Source organism: Mustela nivalis, assembly GCF_964662115.1.
Source record: "Mustela nivalis genome assembly, chromosome: 13".
In the NCBI taxonomy this organism is placed as follows: Eukaryota; Metazoa; Chordata; class Mammalia; order Carnivora; family Mustelidae; genus Mustela; species Mustela nivalis.
The window spans coordinates 3,794,698-3,812,902 of NC_139032.1; the positions used below are offsets into that span (position 1 = coordinate 3,794,698).

The following is an 18,205-nucleotide window of genomic DNA, read 5'->3' on the forward strand; positions in this document are numbered from 1 at the left end:
GGGGCAGAGTCCTGCTCTGGCCGCCCTGACTCCGGAGGGGCCCAGGTTGCCCCCTCACGCCCACTGCCACAACCACCACGCCCCACCTTGCAGAAGGCCGGGGCCCTCTGCACACCTGTTGGGGTTGTACTCCAGCGCTCCGACCTCCTCGCTGGCCTGCAGCAGGTCCAGGATGCCCGCCGCCGAGCCCGCGCCCTCCTTCTTCCCTTTGGCGTTGCGGGCGGGCTTGGTGTCCGTGTCGATGTGCAGCGAGCCCTCGTCAGAGGAGTCGTCACTCTGCTGCGGGGATGAAGCCACAGGTCAGAGGCAGTTTGGGGGAGAGCTACTGGTTCCCTTTGGCCATAAAAAGACGTTCCTCCGAGTCTGTGAAGAGCTGGCCCTTGGAATGTGCACCGCGGGCAGGGCTGGAGCCAGGGCTTTCTGCTGGGACTGCCGGCCGCCCCAAAGGGCAGAGCGATCTTCACGCCCTGCCCTGTGGCCCCATGAGCCCCAGTTCTGACCACAGATGCGAGAGGAGCCGTGTGGCTGGGCAGGAAGCAGATGGGAGCTCACGCCCGTGCTCGGGGACCCCAGTCAGGCCCTGGCTGCTGGCTCTGTGGGGACCCTGGCCTCCTTGGAAACAGCCTCCGTGTCCTGGGTTGGAGGTGGCCTGACTTCAGCTCCCACAGCACAGAGCAAGGCCTGGCCCCACATCTCCCCATTCGTTATCTTTGAGGGCGGGGTGGCCACTCACTGAGACCCACAGACTTCCGTGTGCTCCGTCTTCATCACTCATCTGTGGGGCCCATGGCCAGAACCCAGGCCACCGTCCCCATGAGAACGCCTGAGACAAGGCAGAAGATGACCCCGTTCGCAGTCCCCACGCCAAGCCGTGAGGCCCGTCCCACTGCATGGCAGGACTGCCCGAGAAAGGGAAGGAGCCCTGGCTTGGCCTCCTGGGGCCCAGCACCCACGTCCTTACCTTGTAGAGTGCCGAGTCCAGCTTTGGCTTTGAGGCGGGCGTGGGCAGTGGCTCCTTCCCGTCCAGCAAGACTGAAACACAGCAGACGTGCATCTGGCAGAGGCCCCGGGAGGGCGGCCGCTCCCCACCCTCAGTCCCCACCCTCACTCCCTCACTCACAAGACAGATCCCTCCTGGGGGCGCTCCTCTTCCTCCTGATGGGAAACTCGTCGATCTTGAGCTCCCCGTCGTCCGACACGTACTCGTACTCGTCCCGCACCGGCGGGGGCTTGTCCTCCTTGAAGCTCTGCACGGCCCCAAACACGCCTGGGCTGGGCTGCGGCTTGAGGGCCTTGGAGCTAGGGGGGCACGAGTGAGTCATTCAGTGCTCCCCCGCACTCCATCCTGGGCCTCAGAGGACCAGCCGCTGGCCACACACGTCCCCATCCCACAGCCTCCTCCCAGCCACTGTGGCCCCGGCGAGGACGGCGCGTGGCCCCGGGGTGCATGCCCGGCCCTTTCTTGGGCTATTAGAAGGCATGAGCCTCACTGCCCCCTGCCCTGGGGTCCAGCACCAGCTCAGTTTCAGACGGAGCCAGCACCGATAGCCTGGGCTCCCCCGTGGCTATTTCAGAGAAATAAATTGCGGGATCTTTTGTATGGGCCTCCCTGTCAGTGCAAGGCAGGGCTCTGGCCGCACCCAGCAATGGGGACAGTGGGCCAGGACAGGGCCTGCACCGGCTGCCAACGGGATGGCTCCCACTCCCAGGCGGCAGGGAGCCCTGCGGGAGTGGACGGAGCAGGAGCACCTGCTGCTGTCACCCGCTGCTGTCATCTGCCGCTGCCCCTGGGGCCCGGCACCTGACCTTCAGATCCACCAACAATGTGCTTAGGGCCACGAGGTCAGGGCAACGGGGCCCTCGGACCACCCCCATCCCACCTGTTCGCGGAGCAGCCTCAGCACGATGCTAAGAGGCCTCCGGTGTGACGCCCCATCGCGCCCGGCTCTGCAAGGCCCCACTTCCCCACCATCTGCAAGGACACTGAAGCCCACGGCAAAATGCCGGCCCCCTTCCCACTGGGATGCGCCGCTTCCCCGAGGGCCACGCACCCCAACTTCAGACTCAACGAGCAAGTGCATGAGGGACCACGGGTGGTCCGGGCTTCTCAGCAGGCGAGGGGTGGCTGGCTGGCTTGCGAAGCTGGTCAGCAGACACACACCCATTCCACAGTCTAGAACGCAGACATGCCCACTCCCACACACACATGCCCTGCCAGGCTGGGCGCTCCACCTCTCAGCTCAGTGCCCCCCCCCCACCTCCAGGAAGCCCTCCTGACTTCTCAGGCCCCAAAGGCCCCAGAGATTTTTCCTCCATAGCCCCCATCTCAGCCATAATTTTAGGTACACTTGAGAATAGTGGGTTCACACTGCTCTCTGGGCCCAAGGCCGGGACCCTGACCCGCCCTACCCAGCCCACGACAGCAACTGGGCTAATAGCCGTGGAGTCACGTTCTTCCCCTCTGTGCCACCCCCACCCCCACCCATCAGAGCTATCAGCCCGGGAGGCAGGGAAGGGGTCTGCCTGCTCAGGAGGAGAGCCTCACCTGGGAAGCCCTCCGTGAGGGCATGTGTGTGTGTGTGGGGGGGGGTGCACGTGTGACGGGCGAGGGGCACGTGTGCATGAGGACGCACATACCCCAGCAGTCTCTTGTTGAAGGAGAATGAGAACTTGGGGTCCTTGCCCCCTGACAGAGGGCACTTCTCCAGCCTCTGCTCTTCCTCCATCTTCAGTAGGGAGTCAGGTTTGCTGTTCTGAAAAGCAAACCCGGGACCGTCCTTGAGCCCCACACAGGCAACCAGTAGGCAGAGGCGCTGGGACAGGCCAGCCTCCTCCCTCTGACCGCATCATCCTGGAAACCCCCTTCTCTGCAGCCCCTGCACGGTTCGGCTCCAGGGAGTGTGAGTTCAAGGTGGGCTATCCATGAGCTCAGACAGTGATGCACTTGGCCCCTTCGGCCAGAAGGCACCCAACCCTACGGACGATGGCCCCACAGAAGCCACACTTACACCCACACCTTCACTGCCCGCCCTGGGGCCAGGAGGAAACAGGCCTCCACTCATACCACCAAGCCCATGCACACCCCCCCACACCCCCTTCTCAAAGAACACAGCCCCCCATAGGGCAGGTCCACACACCTGCACACACCTGCACACACACAGCCTCACCTTGTACTTCCACTTGGCTTCTGACTTGCTCTTAGTTTGCTCTCGGATTTCTAGCCTCTCCATGTCATTCTGCGAGCTGATTGCCTCCTTGTTGGGCACACTCAGGACACTCTTTGTGGCCTAGGAAACAGCAGTCATGACCCAGCAGTGGACGTGGGAGGGTGTCGAGGATCCCTGAGGCTACAGGGCAAAGCAAGAGCCACACAGCACAGAGCCCCTGCCTCCTGCAGGCTCACATGCAGCAGCCCATCCACCCATGCGTCCGTCCGTCGTCCGTCCGTCACCCGTCCGTCACCCGCCCACCCACCCGTTCTCGCACTCTCCCCCCTTCTTTCCTTCCTCTCTCCCCCTTTCCTGCCACCCATCCATCTGTTCATTTGTTCGTTCATCCATTCTCTTTGCCTTAAGGATGAGAAAATTGATGTGCCCCAGTGCAGCCCTGTGATGTCGGCCCTAGTGAGCCTGGTAAGCCAGGGCCACCACCGACCCGCCCCCACCCCCAGCTAAGAAGTGGTTAACAACCTCCCACTAGCAGGAAATCACTCCGTGAGGCTTGGTCTTGGGCTCATGGCCCCGAAGCCCACACGTTAGGGCCTCTGGTCGTACTGGTAGGTCCCCAGGGCCAGGTCCACCTCTCTCACGGCCTGTAGGGGCTCAGGCCCCTCCAGTAACTGCCCACATCACCGGTCCCCTTTCCGCCTCCCTCCTACTCTCCACTGGGCACCGGCCCACCTTCAGATCTCGGCTAGCGCTTGGGTCTCAGAGACGATACAGCCAGCTCGTCCCCCCAGGCGACCCTGCGTGGTGCCCCTCCGTCCCAGCACAGACCCCACTGCCTTCCCCACTGCTCCAAGCTCCCTGGGGCACAGCCCACCCGCCCCAAGCCTCCAGCCCAAGGACTCCGCAGCCCCAGCTCCACCCAACAGGGGAGATATCTGCGGACCTCCGGCCACCGGCGGCAGGGTGCGGCTACCTACCTTGCCTTTCTTGGGAGGCTCAATCTTGGTCAGCGCCTCCTTGGTGTGGGCCTCCAGCAGGTCCAGGTTGGGGATGGTGGGCGAGGCCGCGCCCCTGCACTTCTTCCCTTTCTTCTTGCCCCCATCCTTGAGCTTCAGTGGCTTGGGGGGCTTCGGGGGTTTGGGGGGTTTGGGGGGCTTGGGAACTTTGGACGGCTTGGGCATCTTCACGGTTTTGGGAGTCTTTTTTTTGGACACTTTCTCCAGGAAGGACCGAGGAGGGCTGGCCTCAATAGGGGACGGGGGCTCCTCTTTCTCCCGATCCCCGAAACAGACTTCATCTGAGGAGATTGCGGGGGTCACTTCGGGTCGGGCGGCCTTGGAGGCATTCTAGGGAGAGGAGAAGAAGAGGTGGCCTCCCTCCAGCAGGGCCTCAGCCCGGGCTGTGGCTGACGCTCCAACAGAAAGGACCTCCGCCCACACTGTCATACAACACATCTGTCTACACCACCGGCTAGACATGTTCACATCTATCCTACAGCTCTCGTGTGACACGCTCACATCTGTCCCTACCACTGTGTGACACACTCGCATCTGTCTGATCACTGTGTGACACACATTTATCTACAGCATCGTGCAACACGCTCACATCTATCTACACCATCGTGTGACACACTCATCTACATTACCCGTGTGACAAGGTGCCACTTGTCTACACCATCAGCCACTTGACCCCTCCACCTGCTGGGTGGAGCCACCATTCTACCCCACGGCACGAAGAGGCTGGGAGTAGTCAGGCTCACACAGGCAGGGTCTCCAGCGGCTTGAACCGTCCTGCCTCCAGACCCCTCCCCACCCACCTGGGGAGCTCCGGCTGGGAGGCCACGGGCAGCCACAGGTGCCTTGGAGTCCCCATCCCACCAGTGACACTGCCTTAGAGGGCCGCGGGAGGAGCCATCTCAGACAGTCCCTGGCAGGCAGGCAGAGGGTCCCGGGGCCAAGGCTGGCTGTTCCCCCCGCATCAGTCCTACCTCGCTAAGGCGGATCTCTTTGGCGAGGTCTTTGATGAGCTGGGAAGGTTTAAAGTGCTCCGGCAGCTCGTCCTCATGCTCTGCCAAAGCCTGAAGAGCAGCACACGTGGGGCCAGCAGTCAGCTGCCCGGTCCGGAGCCAACGTCCACCCACCCCAGGCCATGCTGCCCCTGCCCCTTGCCACTCACAGGGTCCCCAAGCAGGCTCGACAGCCGAGCATCCTGACTCACCCACACTGTCCCTCCAGGTCCTCTCCTGCCTAACAACCCAGCACCCCAGCAGCCCAAACGGGCACGTAAGAAGGGCTGCCGCAGGCAGAGAATGGCTGCATGGGTCCTGCACTGGTCAGCCCCTAGCTGGACATCAGCTCATAAGAGGGCCCTGCCACCACCCCTCTCCACAGGGGGAGTTACAGAGTCCCAGAGAGAATGAGGTGCCTCAGGCCACCAGCAGCTGGGCAGTGATATGGGCCATCCTCTCTTGCTGGGCACAAGGCGGCTACCATTGGGAGAAGGGACACCAGATACGGTTCCAGGCCTCGAGGCCAGATATGTGGCTGTAGGACAGCCCTGGGAGGTCACCAGACAGCACTGCTGGAGTGCTCAGTGCCGGGGGGGGGAGGCGGACAGGACAGTGCTGCTTCGGGGGACCATGTGGGGGAACAGGACAGCGCTGCTGGGAGGCCATGCTGGGGTCAGGACAGTGCTGCTGGTGCGGGCCCGGGGGGGGAGCATTGGGCATACCATCAGGGGTAACTTGGGGGTAAAATGCCATGTGCTACGGGGGCCACAATGGGGAGACACAGTACAAAGGGAGGCCTACATCAGGAGTAAAACCCACTTCAGAGCTGATGCCTAGGCTAGCCAGGGAAGCCAAGAGGCTCTTCTCCGTCCTGCCCTGACCCTAACCCAGGCCCAGCCCTCGGGTGCACTCAGCCCCCTCTCCACCCCGCACCCTCCTCCCACGGACTCTCCAGGCCCCCTGACCTCCATCCCTCAGTCCCTGATCTGCTTCCCAGCACCCTGCTCCTGCTACAAGTGGGCAGGGGGACACCCAGCAAAGGAAGGACCAGCACTGGGGAGGCTCCGCACCAGCCACGCTCCCCTCTAGTTGGGGACACACCTGGCCCACATCCCTACCTGCTTTTTCGTCCATGATCTAAAAGCACCATTGAGAATTTTAGCTCCTTGGACTAAATGAGGGGGCAGCTGCTTCCCAGACTTGTGAGAACCTGGCGGGAGGTAGAGGGGTTGGGTCAGAGGAGGGTGGCCGCCTGTGGGCGATCGCACATGGTGGGTAGGGGGCGGGGTCAGGGCTGGACCTCCACCCACTGCCACCTGCCCAACTGCCAACGGTCCCTCTTGGAACCTCAGAGCCCTGTCCGAGACGCCCTGTGCAGGGCAGGACAGCCCTCCCACTGTCCATTCGCCGGGGCTCCCAGGCAGGCAGCCCAGCTCGCCCCCTGCCTGTCCCCTGGCCCACTGGAGTGAGGGGCCACAGGTATACCCACACCCCATGTGCTCCTGCACAGCTGTGGTGGCTGGGACCCCCACTGTGGCCACCGGGACAAGCATCGCCCCTGAGACACCCTTGGAGGCTGGGCGAGCCCCGCAGAAAAGGGACAAGGCGCCCCCCTTCTGGCCAGGGAGCCGCAGGCAGAGCCGTCAGATCTCTCAGCCACCAGGTCACTGACTGCTTCTCTGGGCCCCGGCAGAGGGGCGGACCCAGGGGTCAGCGGTCGCCCTGTCAGACCACCCGGGGCACCGCTCTGCAGCCGTCACTGCTCCTCTCCCGCCTCCCTGCCAGGAGCCCCGAGTGCAGCCCCCGTGGGCTCCCTCCTAGGCACGCCCTCTGCCAGGGGGAAGCCCAGGGATCTCAACATGGGGCCGGACAAGCCAAGATCAAGGTCCATCTCTTTAGCCTTCCCACGGGCTGGAGTCGGTTTACAAAGGGCTCCAGACCAGGTGGCTTCAGCCTGCAGGGGGAGCGCAGCCCAGCCGCCGGGAGCCAGGCACCCACCATGAAGGCCGGGGAGGAGGATGGGCATGCCACAGGGGTCCCTCAGCTTGCAGCCAGGGCCTCTCAACTTCCCCAGGGAGCCCCACCGGCCATCTCGTGAGGCGACACACGCCAGGCCTGAGAACACATTCTTAAAAAAGAATTCTTTAAAAAAGCATTCTTAAAAAAACACCAACAGCCCCGCGGGCGCCATCCAGCCTCGTGCTACCCTGCAGGGCTCAACCCGGACTGGGCTCTGGCCACGTGAAGGCCCAGCCACCACCCACCCCCATGCCCCCGAGCTCCGCACACAAACGAGCCACCCGGAGCCACCGTCAGAGATGCCAGCCCGCACACCCATACCTTTGAACGCCTCCAGCAGGTGCTTTCCCATGTACCAGCAGGCAGTTTCAAAGTTGGGAAACTGCGTCAGGCTGCCCAGTTTCAACCTCCTTTCCACTTCATATGCTCTGGAAACCATAGCAAAGAATTGTCCAGGGCATTCGGCTCTGAGCAGGTGACACTAAGGGTGAACCCACGTCATAGCCACAGCAAGGCCACACCAAGGCTACGCCACTCAGGCCTCCCCTCCGCAGCAGGGTGGAACAGGGGACCACATGGGAACGAGTGCCCTGCGTGAGGGTGAGCCTGTGGGCCAGTGCCCAGGGAGAGGCCTTTCAACTCACCCGTCACCCTCTAAGGGCCACAGAGGCTGCCCAGGCACCAGGTCACCCAAGGGCAAACGGGGGGGTGCCACCACGCTGGCCTGGCAACAGGGACCCCAGCAGGTGTGGGCCTACCTCATCTGCATCTCCACGCTCAGGCTGTGCAGGAAATGTCCCGCGAAGGCCAGGCAGTCCACGGGAGTGAGTGTGGCATAAATCCAGCCTGGAAGGCAGGGGCGTGGTTAGCCCCTGACCTCGCCCTCAGGGAGGGCTCCCCACTGCAGCTTGGGCTTAGGTCATCCCGCCTGCTCTGGGGCCCCTGTCCACCCTGGTTGGCGGCCCCCACACCCTCTTCCTGCCCTGTGATGGGGAGCCTGCGTCCACGCTGGCTTTCCTGTCTGGCACCGACCCAGGAGCTGAAGTAACCCGCCCCGCCTGCCCCAAGTCAGCTGCCCAGCAGCTCCAACCCACACACACAGGGCTAGGAGACAGGGCAGGGTCGTCACAGCCCAGGGGAATGGGCTCGCCCCTAGACCATCCCTGGACACAAGCCTCGGCCAGGAGCGTCCCCCTCCTCCAATATCACAGGTGACAGCTGAGCGGGAGGCCTGAGGCCAGGGCAAAGGCAGGGAGCCTGGTGGGGTGGATGGGGCGCGGGACAGGGCACTCACCCGAGGGGATGAAGAGTGTCTGGCCCTGCTTGAGGGTGCACTTGTAACATCTGTCCACCTGGTCGGCAAAGAACATCTCGCTGTGGTTCGCGGCCGACTGCCAGCGCTCGTACAGGGAGATGTTGGCTGAAGCCGGCTTGATGAGATAGAAGATCTTCTCCCCCTGCCAACAAGAGGCCATTGGCAGAGCCCGAGGCAAGGCAAGGACAGTGGGGGTCCCCGCGGTGGGTCCAGGCGTGAACACTGCCCCTTCCCTGAAAGGCGGGGCCATGTGGGCTTCGCAATGCATGGTTTGTGAGCAGGGATGAGTGCGGCACAGGAGCCCCGCATGCCACACGCCGTGCTCATGCGACCCTGGGACCGTCACGTGTGCCACGGGGCAGCAAAGGTGGGACCAGCTGTCCGATGAATTTCAAGAAAGCTCTGCTCCTGAGAGCCCTGGGGTCAGGGCTGCTTTGCCCTGCAGGACCCAGAGCCAGAATCATAAGCTGAGCCACCCACCCCATGTCGGGCTTGGGCAGGTGTGGGGAGACCCCAGTGGGTGGTTGAGCTCAAGCCCTAGGATCCCCTTGTTCGTTTGTCTTCACATCTCCCTTCTCTCCTGACAGGAGCCTCTAGCCCTGCCCCCACACTCGTGTGGGCCCCTCTTCCAGGAAGTCCTGCCAGCACCACATCCTCCGCCTTGGGTGTGCACACCACAGAGCCCTGGGCTGCACTCCAGTGGGCCACCTCTAATTGCTTCATGAACCCCCCTCCTCAGAAACACGCAACATGTGACCCCACCCCTCTGCCTCCCGAGGGCCAGACTCCGCGTCCCTCCTGGAGAAGCTGAGCGCTGGCCCAGCTGGGCTCGTGGGGACTGCCGGTGGCCCTGTGCGTGGAGCCAGGTGAGCCTACCTTGAGCACGTGGTACCAGGCAGAGGCGCCTCCCGAGTCGATGTGGAAGTCGGTGTAGCTGTCCTTCACGCAGATGAGACAGTACTTGGTCACCTTGGGCTTGGCCAGCAGCGCGTCATCGGGCCAGCAGTTCTCTACCCACGACAGCTTCTTAACAATGTCAGGCGGCTCCACGAAACTGGACATCCTGGGGCAGATACAGGAGGAGGGGCACCAGTGACGGGACGTCCGCCAGGCCACCTGGCACGGAAGAGGCTCCGGGGCCATGTCCCTCACGTACTTCTCTATCCCGGGCTACGTGGCGTCACTCTTGCTCTACAGACAAGCAATCTAAGGTTCCCGGGGGCAGAGGGAGCCCAGCCGCCGGGTGTGGCCATGGCAGGATCGAACACGGGTCTCCCACGGGAAACCAGAGACCGCCACTCCCTGGGGAGCTGGAGGTGACTGTCTGGGCAGGGGGGCGGGGGGCGGGGGGCAGACGGCACGTCTCGCACACAGTCCAGGCGCTCCCAGGCATCCCTCGCTCGGAGAAAAGCGGCTGCTCTCCAGAACGGGCCAACAGGCTGGGGTTCACTTTCCAGCCAGCGGACTCCTTTCCAAGGAGAACAAGGGAAGGCAAGGGTGCCCTTTGCGATGAAATGCCGCCCTCCCGATGGAAACACACAGTGCCGCATCACCACTGCACAGCCCGCAGTCCCTGGCAATGAGAGCCCGGTGCTCTCGCTGCCCCAGGCAGGACCGAACTGCACAGCCCCACACTGAAGGCCATGCCGGCAGGACAAGACGGTCCTGAACTGCGGGCCTGGTCCAGCGAGCCCGACCTCAACAGCCTCATCAGCAGACCCTCTTCCTTTAACTCTCCACCATGTCCCCAGGGTAACATCCCCCTCCCCGCTCCCCAGGGTCCTTCTTAACTAGTCCAGGCCCCTGGTGCCCTGGGGCCCTCTTGGTCCTCTGAACACCACCCATCAGGGCTTTCCAAAACCGCCACGAATGTCCTCTCCCTGCTTGATGGCTCCTCGGGTACAAAGCTAGCCCATTCTCCTGCGGCCAACGCTAGTGGCTCCCTGCAGTCTCCCAGGGCCGAGGGGTGGTATCCCAAGGCCCCCAGATACCCAAGGCCACCGTGGGTGCTGTGCAGAGGTAACCATGCATGTTTGCATCACTGACAGTAGGCACATCACTCTCCATCTGTCACAGCAGTTGCTTCTGGGGTTAGGGGACATGGGAGTCACTGTAGGACCCCCGAGGCCGCAGACCCGGAGACCGCCACAGATAATCCGTGCGGTCAGGCCCAGCCCTTGCAGCCCCAGCTGACATCCCCAGGCACAGACCGCACTGATTAACTGGAGGCCACCCTCTCCCTCTCTAGTGGTGTAGACCAGAGTCCCAGCTGCTCAACAGCCCGGTGGGAAGTGTGTGTGACCCCCGTGGTCCTCTGGTCAGGTCTGAGGACCCTGGAGGCACTGCACATTCTCTGCCAGCGAAGGGGTGGCCCCGAGAGACCCCAGGGAAAACCTTAAGCCAAAGCATCCAGTCCCCTGGCTCTGCACCCGGCAGCTCTCCATGAAGACCCAGGCTGCTCATAGCCCAAGCTGACAGCGATGTTCCCGAGCGTGCTCTCTGGGAGCAAAGCAACACACCCACCACAACTCAGCCTGAGAGGAAATCCTTGCTGTGAACTCTCAGGCAGTGGCTTTGTCCTGATACCATAAGCCATCCTATTTCCCTTTATGCCTTTGCTGTCAGGAAGCTCACACAGAACCCAGCAGCCGGCTGCAACATCCTGTCGGGGCTCAAGGCACAGCTCTGTATTCTCCGTCTCCATGAGGCTTCCAGAAACTCTCCTACCTGCCCTTCTGCACGTGATCTATCTGGCTATGCCCTGAGTTTTCCAGAAGTCGGCAAGACAGGAAGGACCCAAAAGTGAAATCACACGTAAACGAAACCACTGTCACCGAGTCGGGCCCTGCGGTGCACAAAGGGCCCAGCTGGAGAGCAGTAGGGATTTGGCCGAGGGGCAGGAAAGGGGGGGCCACGCCACGCCGGCCTGCCTCTGTGACGCAAAAACCTGGACCTTAGTGGGCCCCAGTCAGCCACGGAGCCTCACGCTGGACCCTCTGCCCTGGGAAGAGCCGTGAACTGGGCGGGCCCAGCCGGTGGAACTCGGGGGGGGGGGGGGATGGCAGGAGGGGCCGAGGCACAGCACGACCCCGCAGGGCTGCAGGTGTGAATCTGAGGCTGCGTCCGTGGACATGTGCAGGCCCGTGGGCCAGTGGGTACATAAGTGTGCGCATGTGGAGACGTGTGTGGCTGTCTGCACAAGTGTGTGAGCCTGAGTGTACGCATTCGGGAAGAATCGACACCACGCTGTTAACTCACAGCTCTTTCCGGGGGGCGGGGGGATGGGGAGCTGGAGGAGGATTCGGCCCCTGGTTGCTCATTTTCTGTTTGAACTGGTCACAGTGCCTAAGAAGAGACCCTGCCGCAGGCGGCCCGGGGGCTGGCGGGCGCTCACCTGGTGTCGGAGAACTCGAGGCTGGTGAGGTTGAGCACCCGTTTGCGGTTGGTGCTGTAGTAGTAGTCCACGAACTCCTTCAGCTTCATCTTGCAGTCTTTCTGCTTGGCGACATCCGTCACGTCGACGCTCCGCTCCGGGCCTGCGGGCAGGGCAGGGGGACGGTGAGCGGGGCAGGATGTGCCGGGGAGGCTGCCGAGCGGGGCTGGGCCTGAGGCTCAGGTGCCTACCTCCGCCCGCACGCGCTGCCCCCGCCCTTCAGCCACGGCGTGGGCCCCGGGGCGCAGGAGGCCGCTGACGCGCGGGCCCCAGTGAGGGTGGCCACGATAGCAAGTAAAAACACAGGACGTGAGGCACCCGTGAACTTCAGACAAGCAAACGACAAATATGTTGTTAGTCTGAGCACATCCCAAATAACGCCCGGAATGTGCTTATGTTTTAAAAATTAAAAAAATCAAAAAACTATGTTTCTAGGGCACCAACTTATTCTGAAAATGGGTAAGTAAAAGGAAAAACATTTTTCCTGCATTTCCTGTAGTTGACCAGGAAAAAGATCAGGTTAAGAATCACCGGTGACAGGAGACTCCAGACAGCCCAGGACCTGACAAGGGCAAACACGTCCCATCCGACTCCTAAGTACTTGAGGGACAAAGACGCACAGAACTCACGGCCTCGGCCTTCCTGACAATCCGCCGGGGCCACGTGGACCCCAGCTGCGGGCACAGAGGAGCTGGCCCGTCACCACTCAGGCACCTCCCGAGCCCCACAGAAGTCCCACTGTCCACCTGAAGGCAAACCCGAGCATCTGCCCAGGCAGGGCAGGAACCACTGGGGACATAGAAGCGGGTTACAGGACACCACAGGCAAATTGTGGGATGTTCTAGACCAACAATGTGATCCTCCAGCAACCTCGGGAACAGAGGCCGAGGGGCATAATCACCAAATGCGGTGTGCGACTCCCGCTGCCCGCCCAGAAGGTGTGCAGGGGGCCCCGGGGGAAACTGAGGCAGGGCTCTGGTATGCGTCATCAGCGCCATCAGCGCCACCGAGTGCAGGCCCAGGGCCCTAACACCGTTCTCACGCCGTCTGTCAGAGGCAGGGGCGACACGGCTGTGGGCAGGATGACACCGGCTCACAGGTGCGGAGAGCTCAGGGAGTGCTCGGTGCCAGGCAGGCAGGCCCTAGACCCCAGCTGTCACTCCAGGGTGCGGCCTCACCTAGGCACTAGGCATTTCTCCCTCCCTGCCACCGGAGGTGGGGTGGGGCACAGGCATTCTCAGGGTCTTCCCTCCTCTTGCCCTGGCCACCCTGCCATCCCCATGAACACCCTGAGCCCCAGCCACCACGAGGGCCTCAGAGCCTAGCCATGCGGGCCGCAGTCACATGGGCACTGCTGCTGGGGGGAGACGGCCTCACAGACCAGGCCAAGCACACAAAGGCACTGCTCTCCACCCACAGCTGCCCCAACAAGGGTGTCCACAATGAAAGGGCCCCTTTCAGCCCCCATTTTGCAGCCAGAATAACTGAGGAGGGACAGCCAGGGTCACACTTCATTTAGTGGGACATGCATTCTAACTCCCAAAGGGAGCACGTGGCACAGGGACCAGCCAGGGCCTTTGGCAAGCAGGCCACTCACCCACGTAGTTCTCCACGTCGCTGACATAGAAGGTAGGGGCCGGGACCGCCAGGCCCAACCCGTCTTTCTTGGGGACAAGGATGGGTTCAGCGAAGCCGTGCTCCTCCATGTAGCCCAGAGTGAGCTGGCTGCCTGGCACGCGGACCACCACGTCTTCCGCGCTGTGGGAAAAGTGGGGGTCGGGGGTCATGCCGGCCAGCGCCCCCACCCCGCAGCTCCAGGACAGGCCTGGCTGTGGCCTCAGGGCCAGAAACACGAAGCCCCAGCTCCTGCCTCCCGCATGTTGGGAGGAGGCCTTGCCTGCAGCCCCACACCCAGGGCTCCCGGGGCAGCCACGGTGCTCAGACAGGGCCATCAAGGTCCAGGAGGCCCAGGATGGGGACATCCTGAAAACCAGAACTCCCGCCGTGGCAGAGAAAGGCAGAAGTGTGGTCTGGTCTACCTGCCCACCCTCTAGTCCCCGCGACTCCTCCCTAGTGCTCAATGTCACACCCTGCATAAGGCTGTGGTCGGGCCTGAGGACACGGTAGATGGAGACAAACCCCTCTTCAGGGAGAGCCCACCCCCAAGACAAGCCAAGCACAGGACCTAGGGGCAGCTGTGTGCTGGGCACCGCACGGGGGACCAGGGACCTTCGGGACCCAGCTGCAACAGCACCAGTGGTGAACCTAGAGACCCTAGAGGGGCGTGTGAGGCCGTAAGCCCACAGCTGGGAGTAGACAGAGCTGGGGCGGGCTGGGGTGGGGGGATGGTGGCAGGAGTCCGGGTCAGAGTGGCCCATCCAGGCCTGGAGGGTCAGCAGGGAGCAGCACAGGCCCTGGGGTGGGCAGAATGTGGCCAGGGTGAGCAGGGATGAGGGGCCCGGGGACTGGGGGCCTGTCTGCCCTGATGAGGGCTTCTGCCTTATGCCAAGAACACCGGGGAGCCACGGCACAGCTTAAGCAGGGCGACCATAGTTGGCGGTCAGTCCAATAGTGGGAATTTGCGGGCGGCAGCCCAGAGCTGAGCTGACACAGGCTTGGGCTGAGGCAAGTGTCAGATTTGCCACAGAAGCGCCCCTCAGACAGATGGGGCAGGAGCTCAGAGGACTAGAGTCTGGAGAGGGAGGCTGAAGCTGCTGTCCAAGGGGCAGTCTGGGAGGCCAAGGGAATGGATGTGAACTCTGAGGGCAGAGAGAAAGCAGGGACCAAACTCTAAGGGAGAGCAGTAGCAGGAGAGGAGGCGGGCCAGATGGCAGTATCATAGCTCCGAGGAGGATGGGGCTTGAGAAGGGGCCCCAGGGCCATGTCCCACCAAGGAGTCAGTGAAGGTAAGGATTGAGGAGACCTAGACCCCCAGGGTTGAAGCACATGGTGACAGGTCATTAGGCATGGACCAGGTGCGAGTGGCACATGAGTGAGGAGGAGGAGGCACACAGTGAGCAGCAGGGAGCAGCTCCGAGAGCACGAGAACAGGGCACAGTCAGTGCCAGGAGGCACCGGACAAACCTGAATCCCCTTGTGTCACAAAACCCCACGCACCAGGCAGACAGAATGGTCCTGTGGGGACTGGCTGCCGTGGGAAACCACATGCTCTGAAGGCCCCACCCCACAGACGGAGGCGGACCACGGGCGTACCAGCGCGGGTTGGTGCACTGAGGACAACGGACAACTGGGAAAGAGGGTTTCAGACAAACACACTGAACACATTCACAAGGTAATGGAGGGATGGGGCAGAGAGCAGGGAGGGAGGAGAAACAGAGCAGGCAGCATGGACAATGTGTGAGCAGAAATTCTAGACACAAAAAACATTTTCAAAAAATTTTAAAAATTCCACGATGCATTCAATGGTAGCTGCCTGGGGAAAAAAATGGTGAATTTGATGAAATATCTGAAAAATAAGATAGAGAATGGAATAGAAGAGCCATTAAAAAAGAAAACAGAACATTTTTTGGAACTGAGGTAAGATATAATTCTTCAAATTTAAAGAACTTACTGAGTCCTGAGTAGAATTAATAAAAACCAAATGCACATCTGGGAGCACTGTAGCATATCTGTGGTACATCAAGGACAAAGGGACAATCTTAATGTTTTCAGAGAAAAAAAAAACATTATTTACCAAGGCAACCCAAACAAACAAAACACCAACCACTAGACTGACAACAGACATCTCATGAGCAACAAGAGATGCCAAAAGACAATAGAATAATACCTTCAAAGATTGCAAGGAAAATAACTTTTACTCTTGAATTTTAGATCCAGTTTAGAAAAATCAGAATCATTTAAGAGTAAGGATGAAATGAAAACATTTTCAAAATGGAGACTATTTCTATAAGCCTTACTGAACCACTAAAGGACAATAATTCAACAAGAGGGAAATCAAATCTAGAAGAAAGAAATGGGACTCAAGAAATAATGGAAAATTGTACCACGGATTTTTTCCAACCCCTACTGAAATACCCATAGACTTCTCTGCAGAACCTGACAAGCTGAACTTGGAATGCTGAATGGAAATGCAAGGCACCCAGATGACCAAAACAGTCTTTTAAAAGAAGAACAAAGTTGAGGACACTTACCAATTTCAAAATTCACTCCAAAGCTACAGTAATCAAGACTGTGTAGTGCTGGCATGAGAAGAGAGAAGAGACATACGGATCAGTGGAGCAGAATCAAGTGTCCAAAAATAAACCCAAACATCTATGGTCAACTGCTTTGTATCAGGAACGCCGAGACAACTCAATGGGGAAAAGTCATCGCAATAAACGGCACGTGGGAGAACTGAAGGTCCACATGCAAAAGAATGAAGTGCGATCCCTACCTCACATCATATACACAAATTAACTCAAAGTAAGTTGAAGACCTAAACACAAAAGCTAGAACCATAAAACGTAGAGAAGAAAACACAGGAATTAATCTTCATGACGCTGAATTTAGCAATGGTTTTTCAGAAGCCAAAACCATGAGCAACAACAAAACAAATAAATTAGACCCCATCAAAATTATAAACTTTTGTGCTTCAAAGGACACCATCAAGAAGATGGAAAGGTAGCCCACAGAATGGGAGAAAATATCCAATAAATGACACGTATCCAGAACTATTACAACTCAACAAGAAAAAGACAACCAATTAAATTAGACAGGGTTAGAGTAACTCGGAATTGACTTCTGGAATCTGCTAAGAGCTTGGACATGGTCACTCCTGTCCTCACAACAAGAAAAAGGCTGAACAAACTGAAAAATCAATGAATTTTCTTATATTCACAGAGAATTAGGGTTATAGGGCAAACAGCCACCCCCGAAATCTGCGGCGACAGGTAAATACAAAAAATCACAACCGAGATAACCTTACCTGAAGTAAAACCTGCTGGAGGCAGTTAGTAGGAGGAATACTTATATGGTAATTTTTTATAAAGTGCATGGGTTGAATGTGAACTAGATTTAGAGTTAAGAACTCATGGGGGCTCCATCTCAGAGGAGACGCACACTTTCATGGGCTTTACCTCAGGATGTTCTGGTGAAGATTTGCTCTTACTTCAGGAAGGGTTGGGGGTTAGTGACTATGTTTCTCCTCTAGAGCAAAAGTCTACCTTCCAGGAGAACTGACTTAACCAGGTCCTCATCTGATGAGGGGAAGGGCCAATGGCCTCCACCAGCCCCTACTAGCTTCCTGTCTCAGGAAAGCAGAGAAATGTTTCCAAAGGTAACAGCCCAGAGCCTCAGGGCCCACTGAAGAACTGAGGTTTACTATTCAATTACAGAACATTCCGCTACCCAAACCTGGACTGCCATATGACAGCAGAACAGTTGAGCATAATTGAGAGACTAATTCCATTTAAGAAGGAGTTGCCAGGAAAGCCCAGAGAAAACAGGAGAGGAGGAAAAAACAAGGAAACTACAAGAAAGTGATCTGTCTGGCACCTACAGTTGCAGTGGACATAGCCCAATCCCTACTCAGGTCAACATGAAACCTCACTCTAGATGCATGAGCACCTCAACTCGTTTGACTCAACACATCATGTCCAGCTTTCAACAAGAAAACCCACAAGGCATGCTGAAAGGCAAGAAACCCACAGCATGAAGAGACAAAGCAAGGCACCACCACCAGTCAGAACGGCTACAATCAAAACGACAAGAAATAACAGGTGTTGGCGAGGATGTGGAGAAAGGGGAGCCCTCAAGCACTGTCGGTGGGAATGCAAACTGGTGTAGCCACTGTGGGAGTCTGTATGGAGGCTCCTTAAAAAATAAGAAATAGGGATACCACATGGCCCAGTAATCTCACTAATGGGTATTTACCAAAAGACAATGAAAACACTAATTCAAAAAGATGCACCCCTAGGTTTATAACACCGCTATTTATAAGAGCCAAGAGATGGAGGCAGTCCAAGTGTCCACCCATTCACAAGTGGTCTATATACACACTGGAATATTACTCAGCCATAAAAAAGAATGAAATCTTGCCATTTGCGACGACACAGATGAAGCTAGAGAGCATTGTGCTACGCAAAATAAGTCAGAGAAAGACAAATACTGTACGATTTCACTCATATGTAAAATTTTAAAAACAAATGAACACAGGGAGGAAAAGGAAGTGAGACAAATCAAGAAACAGACTCTTCACTATAGAGAACACACTGACCGTCACGAGATGGAAGGTGGGTGGGGGGAATGGGGGATGGGGATCAAGA

At 59.1% G+C, this 18,205-nt stretch overlaps 1 protein-coding gene across 3 annotated transcripts in view; it reads right to left on the reverse strand.

The window, feature by feature from the left end:
• Window positions 1-18,205, reverse strand: part of PHF2 (PHD finger protein 2) — a 67,475-nt gene that overhangs the window by 9,322 nt on the left and 39,948 nt on the right. For 2 of the 3 annotated variants that reach the window (XR_014301528.1, XM_082694171.1), the window contains exons 4-17: window positions 13,540-13,700; window positions 11,904-12,045; window positions 9,386-9,572; window positions 8,489-8,651; window positions 7,953-8,040; window positions 7,516-7,622; window positions 6,294-6,385; window positions 5,155-5,244; window positions 4,145-4,513; window positions 3,168-3,287; window positions 2,638-2,753; window positions 1,121-1,299; window positions 962-1,032; window positions 116-279 (exon numbers count right to left, since the gene is read on the reverse strand). Coding sequence is in view for 2 of the 3 variants with exons in the window: in XM_082694171.1 (XP_082550297.1) it covers window positions 116-279; window positions 962-1,032; window positions 1,121-1,299; window positions 2,638-2,753; window positions 3,168-3,287; window positions 4,145-4,513; window positions 5,155-5,244; window positions 6,294-6,385; window positions 7,516-7,622; window positions 7,953-8,040; window positions 8,489-8,651; window positions 9,386-9,572; window positions 11,904-12,045; window positions 13,540-13,700 (2,049 nt within the window). In the remaining variant the exon portion in view is untranslated. Of the gene's footprint in view, window positions 1-115; window positions 280-961; window positions 1,033-1,120; window positions 1,300-2,637; window positions 2,754-3,167; window positions 3,288-4,144; window positions 4,514-5,154; window positions 5,245-6,293; window positions 6,386-7,515; window positions 7,623-7,952; window positions 8,041-8,488; window positions 8,652-9,385; window positions 9,573-11,903; window positions 12,046-13,539; window positions 13,701-16,093; window positions 16,116-18,205 lie in introns of those variants that run through there. The other variant, XM_082694172.1, reaches the window with a different exon arrangement.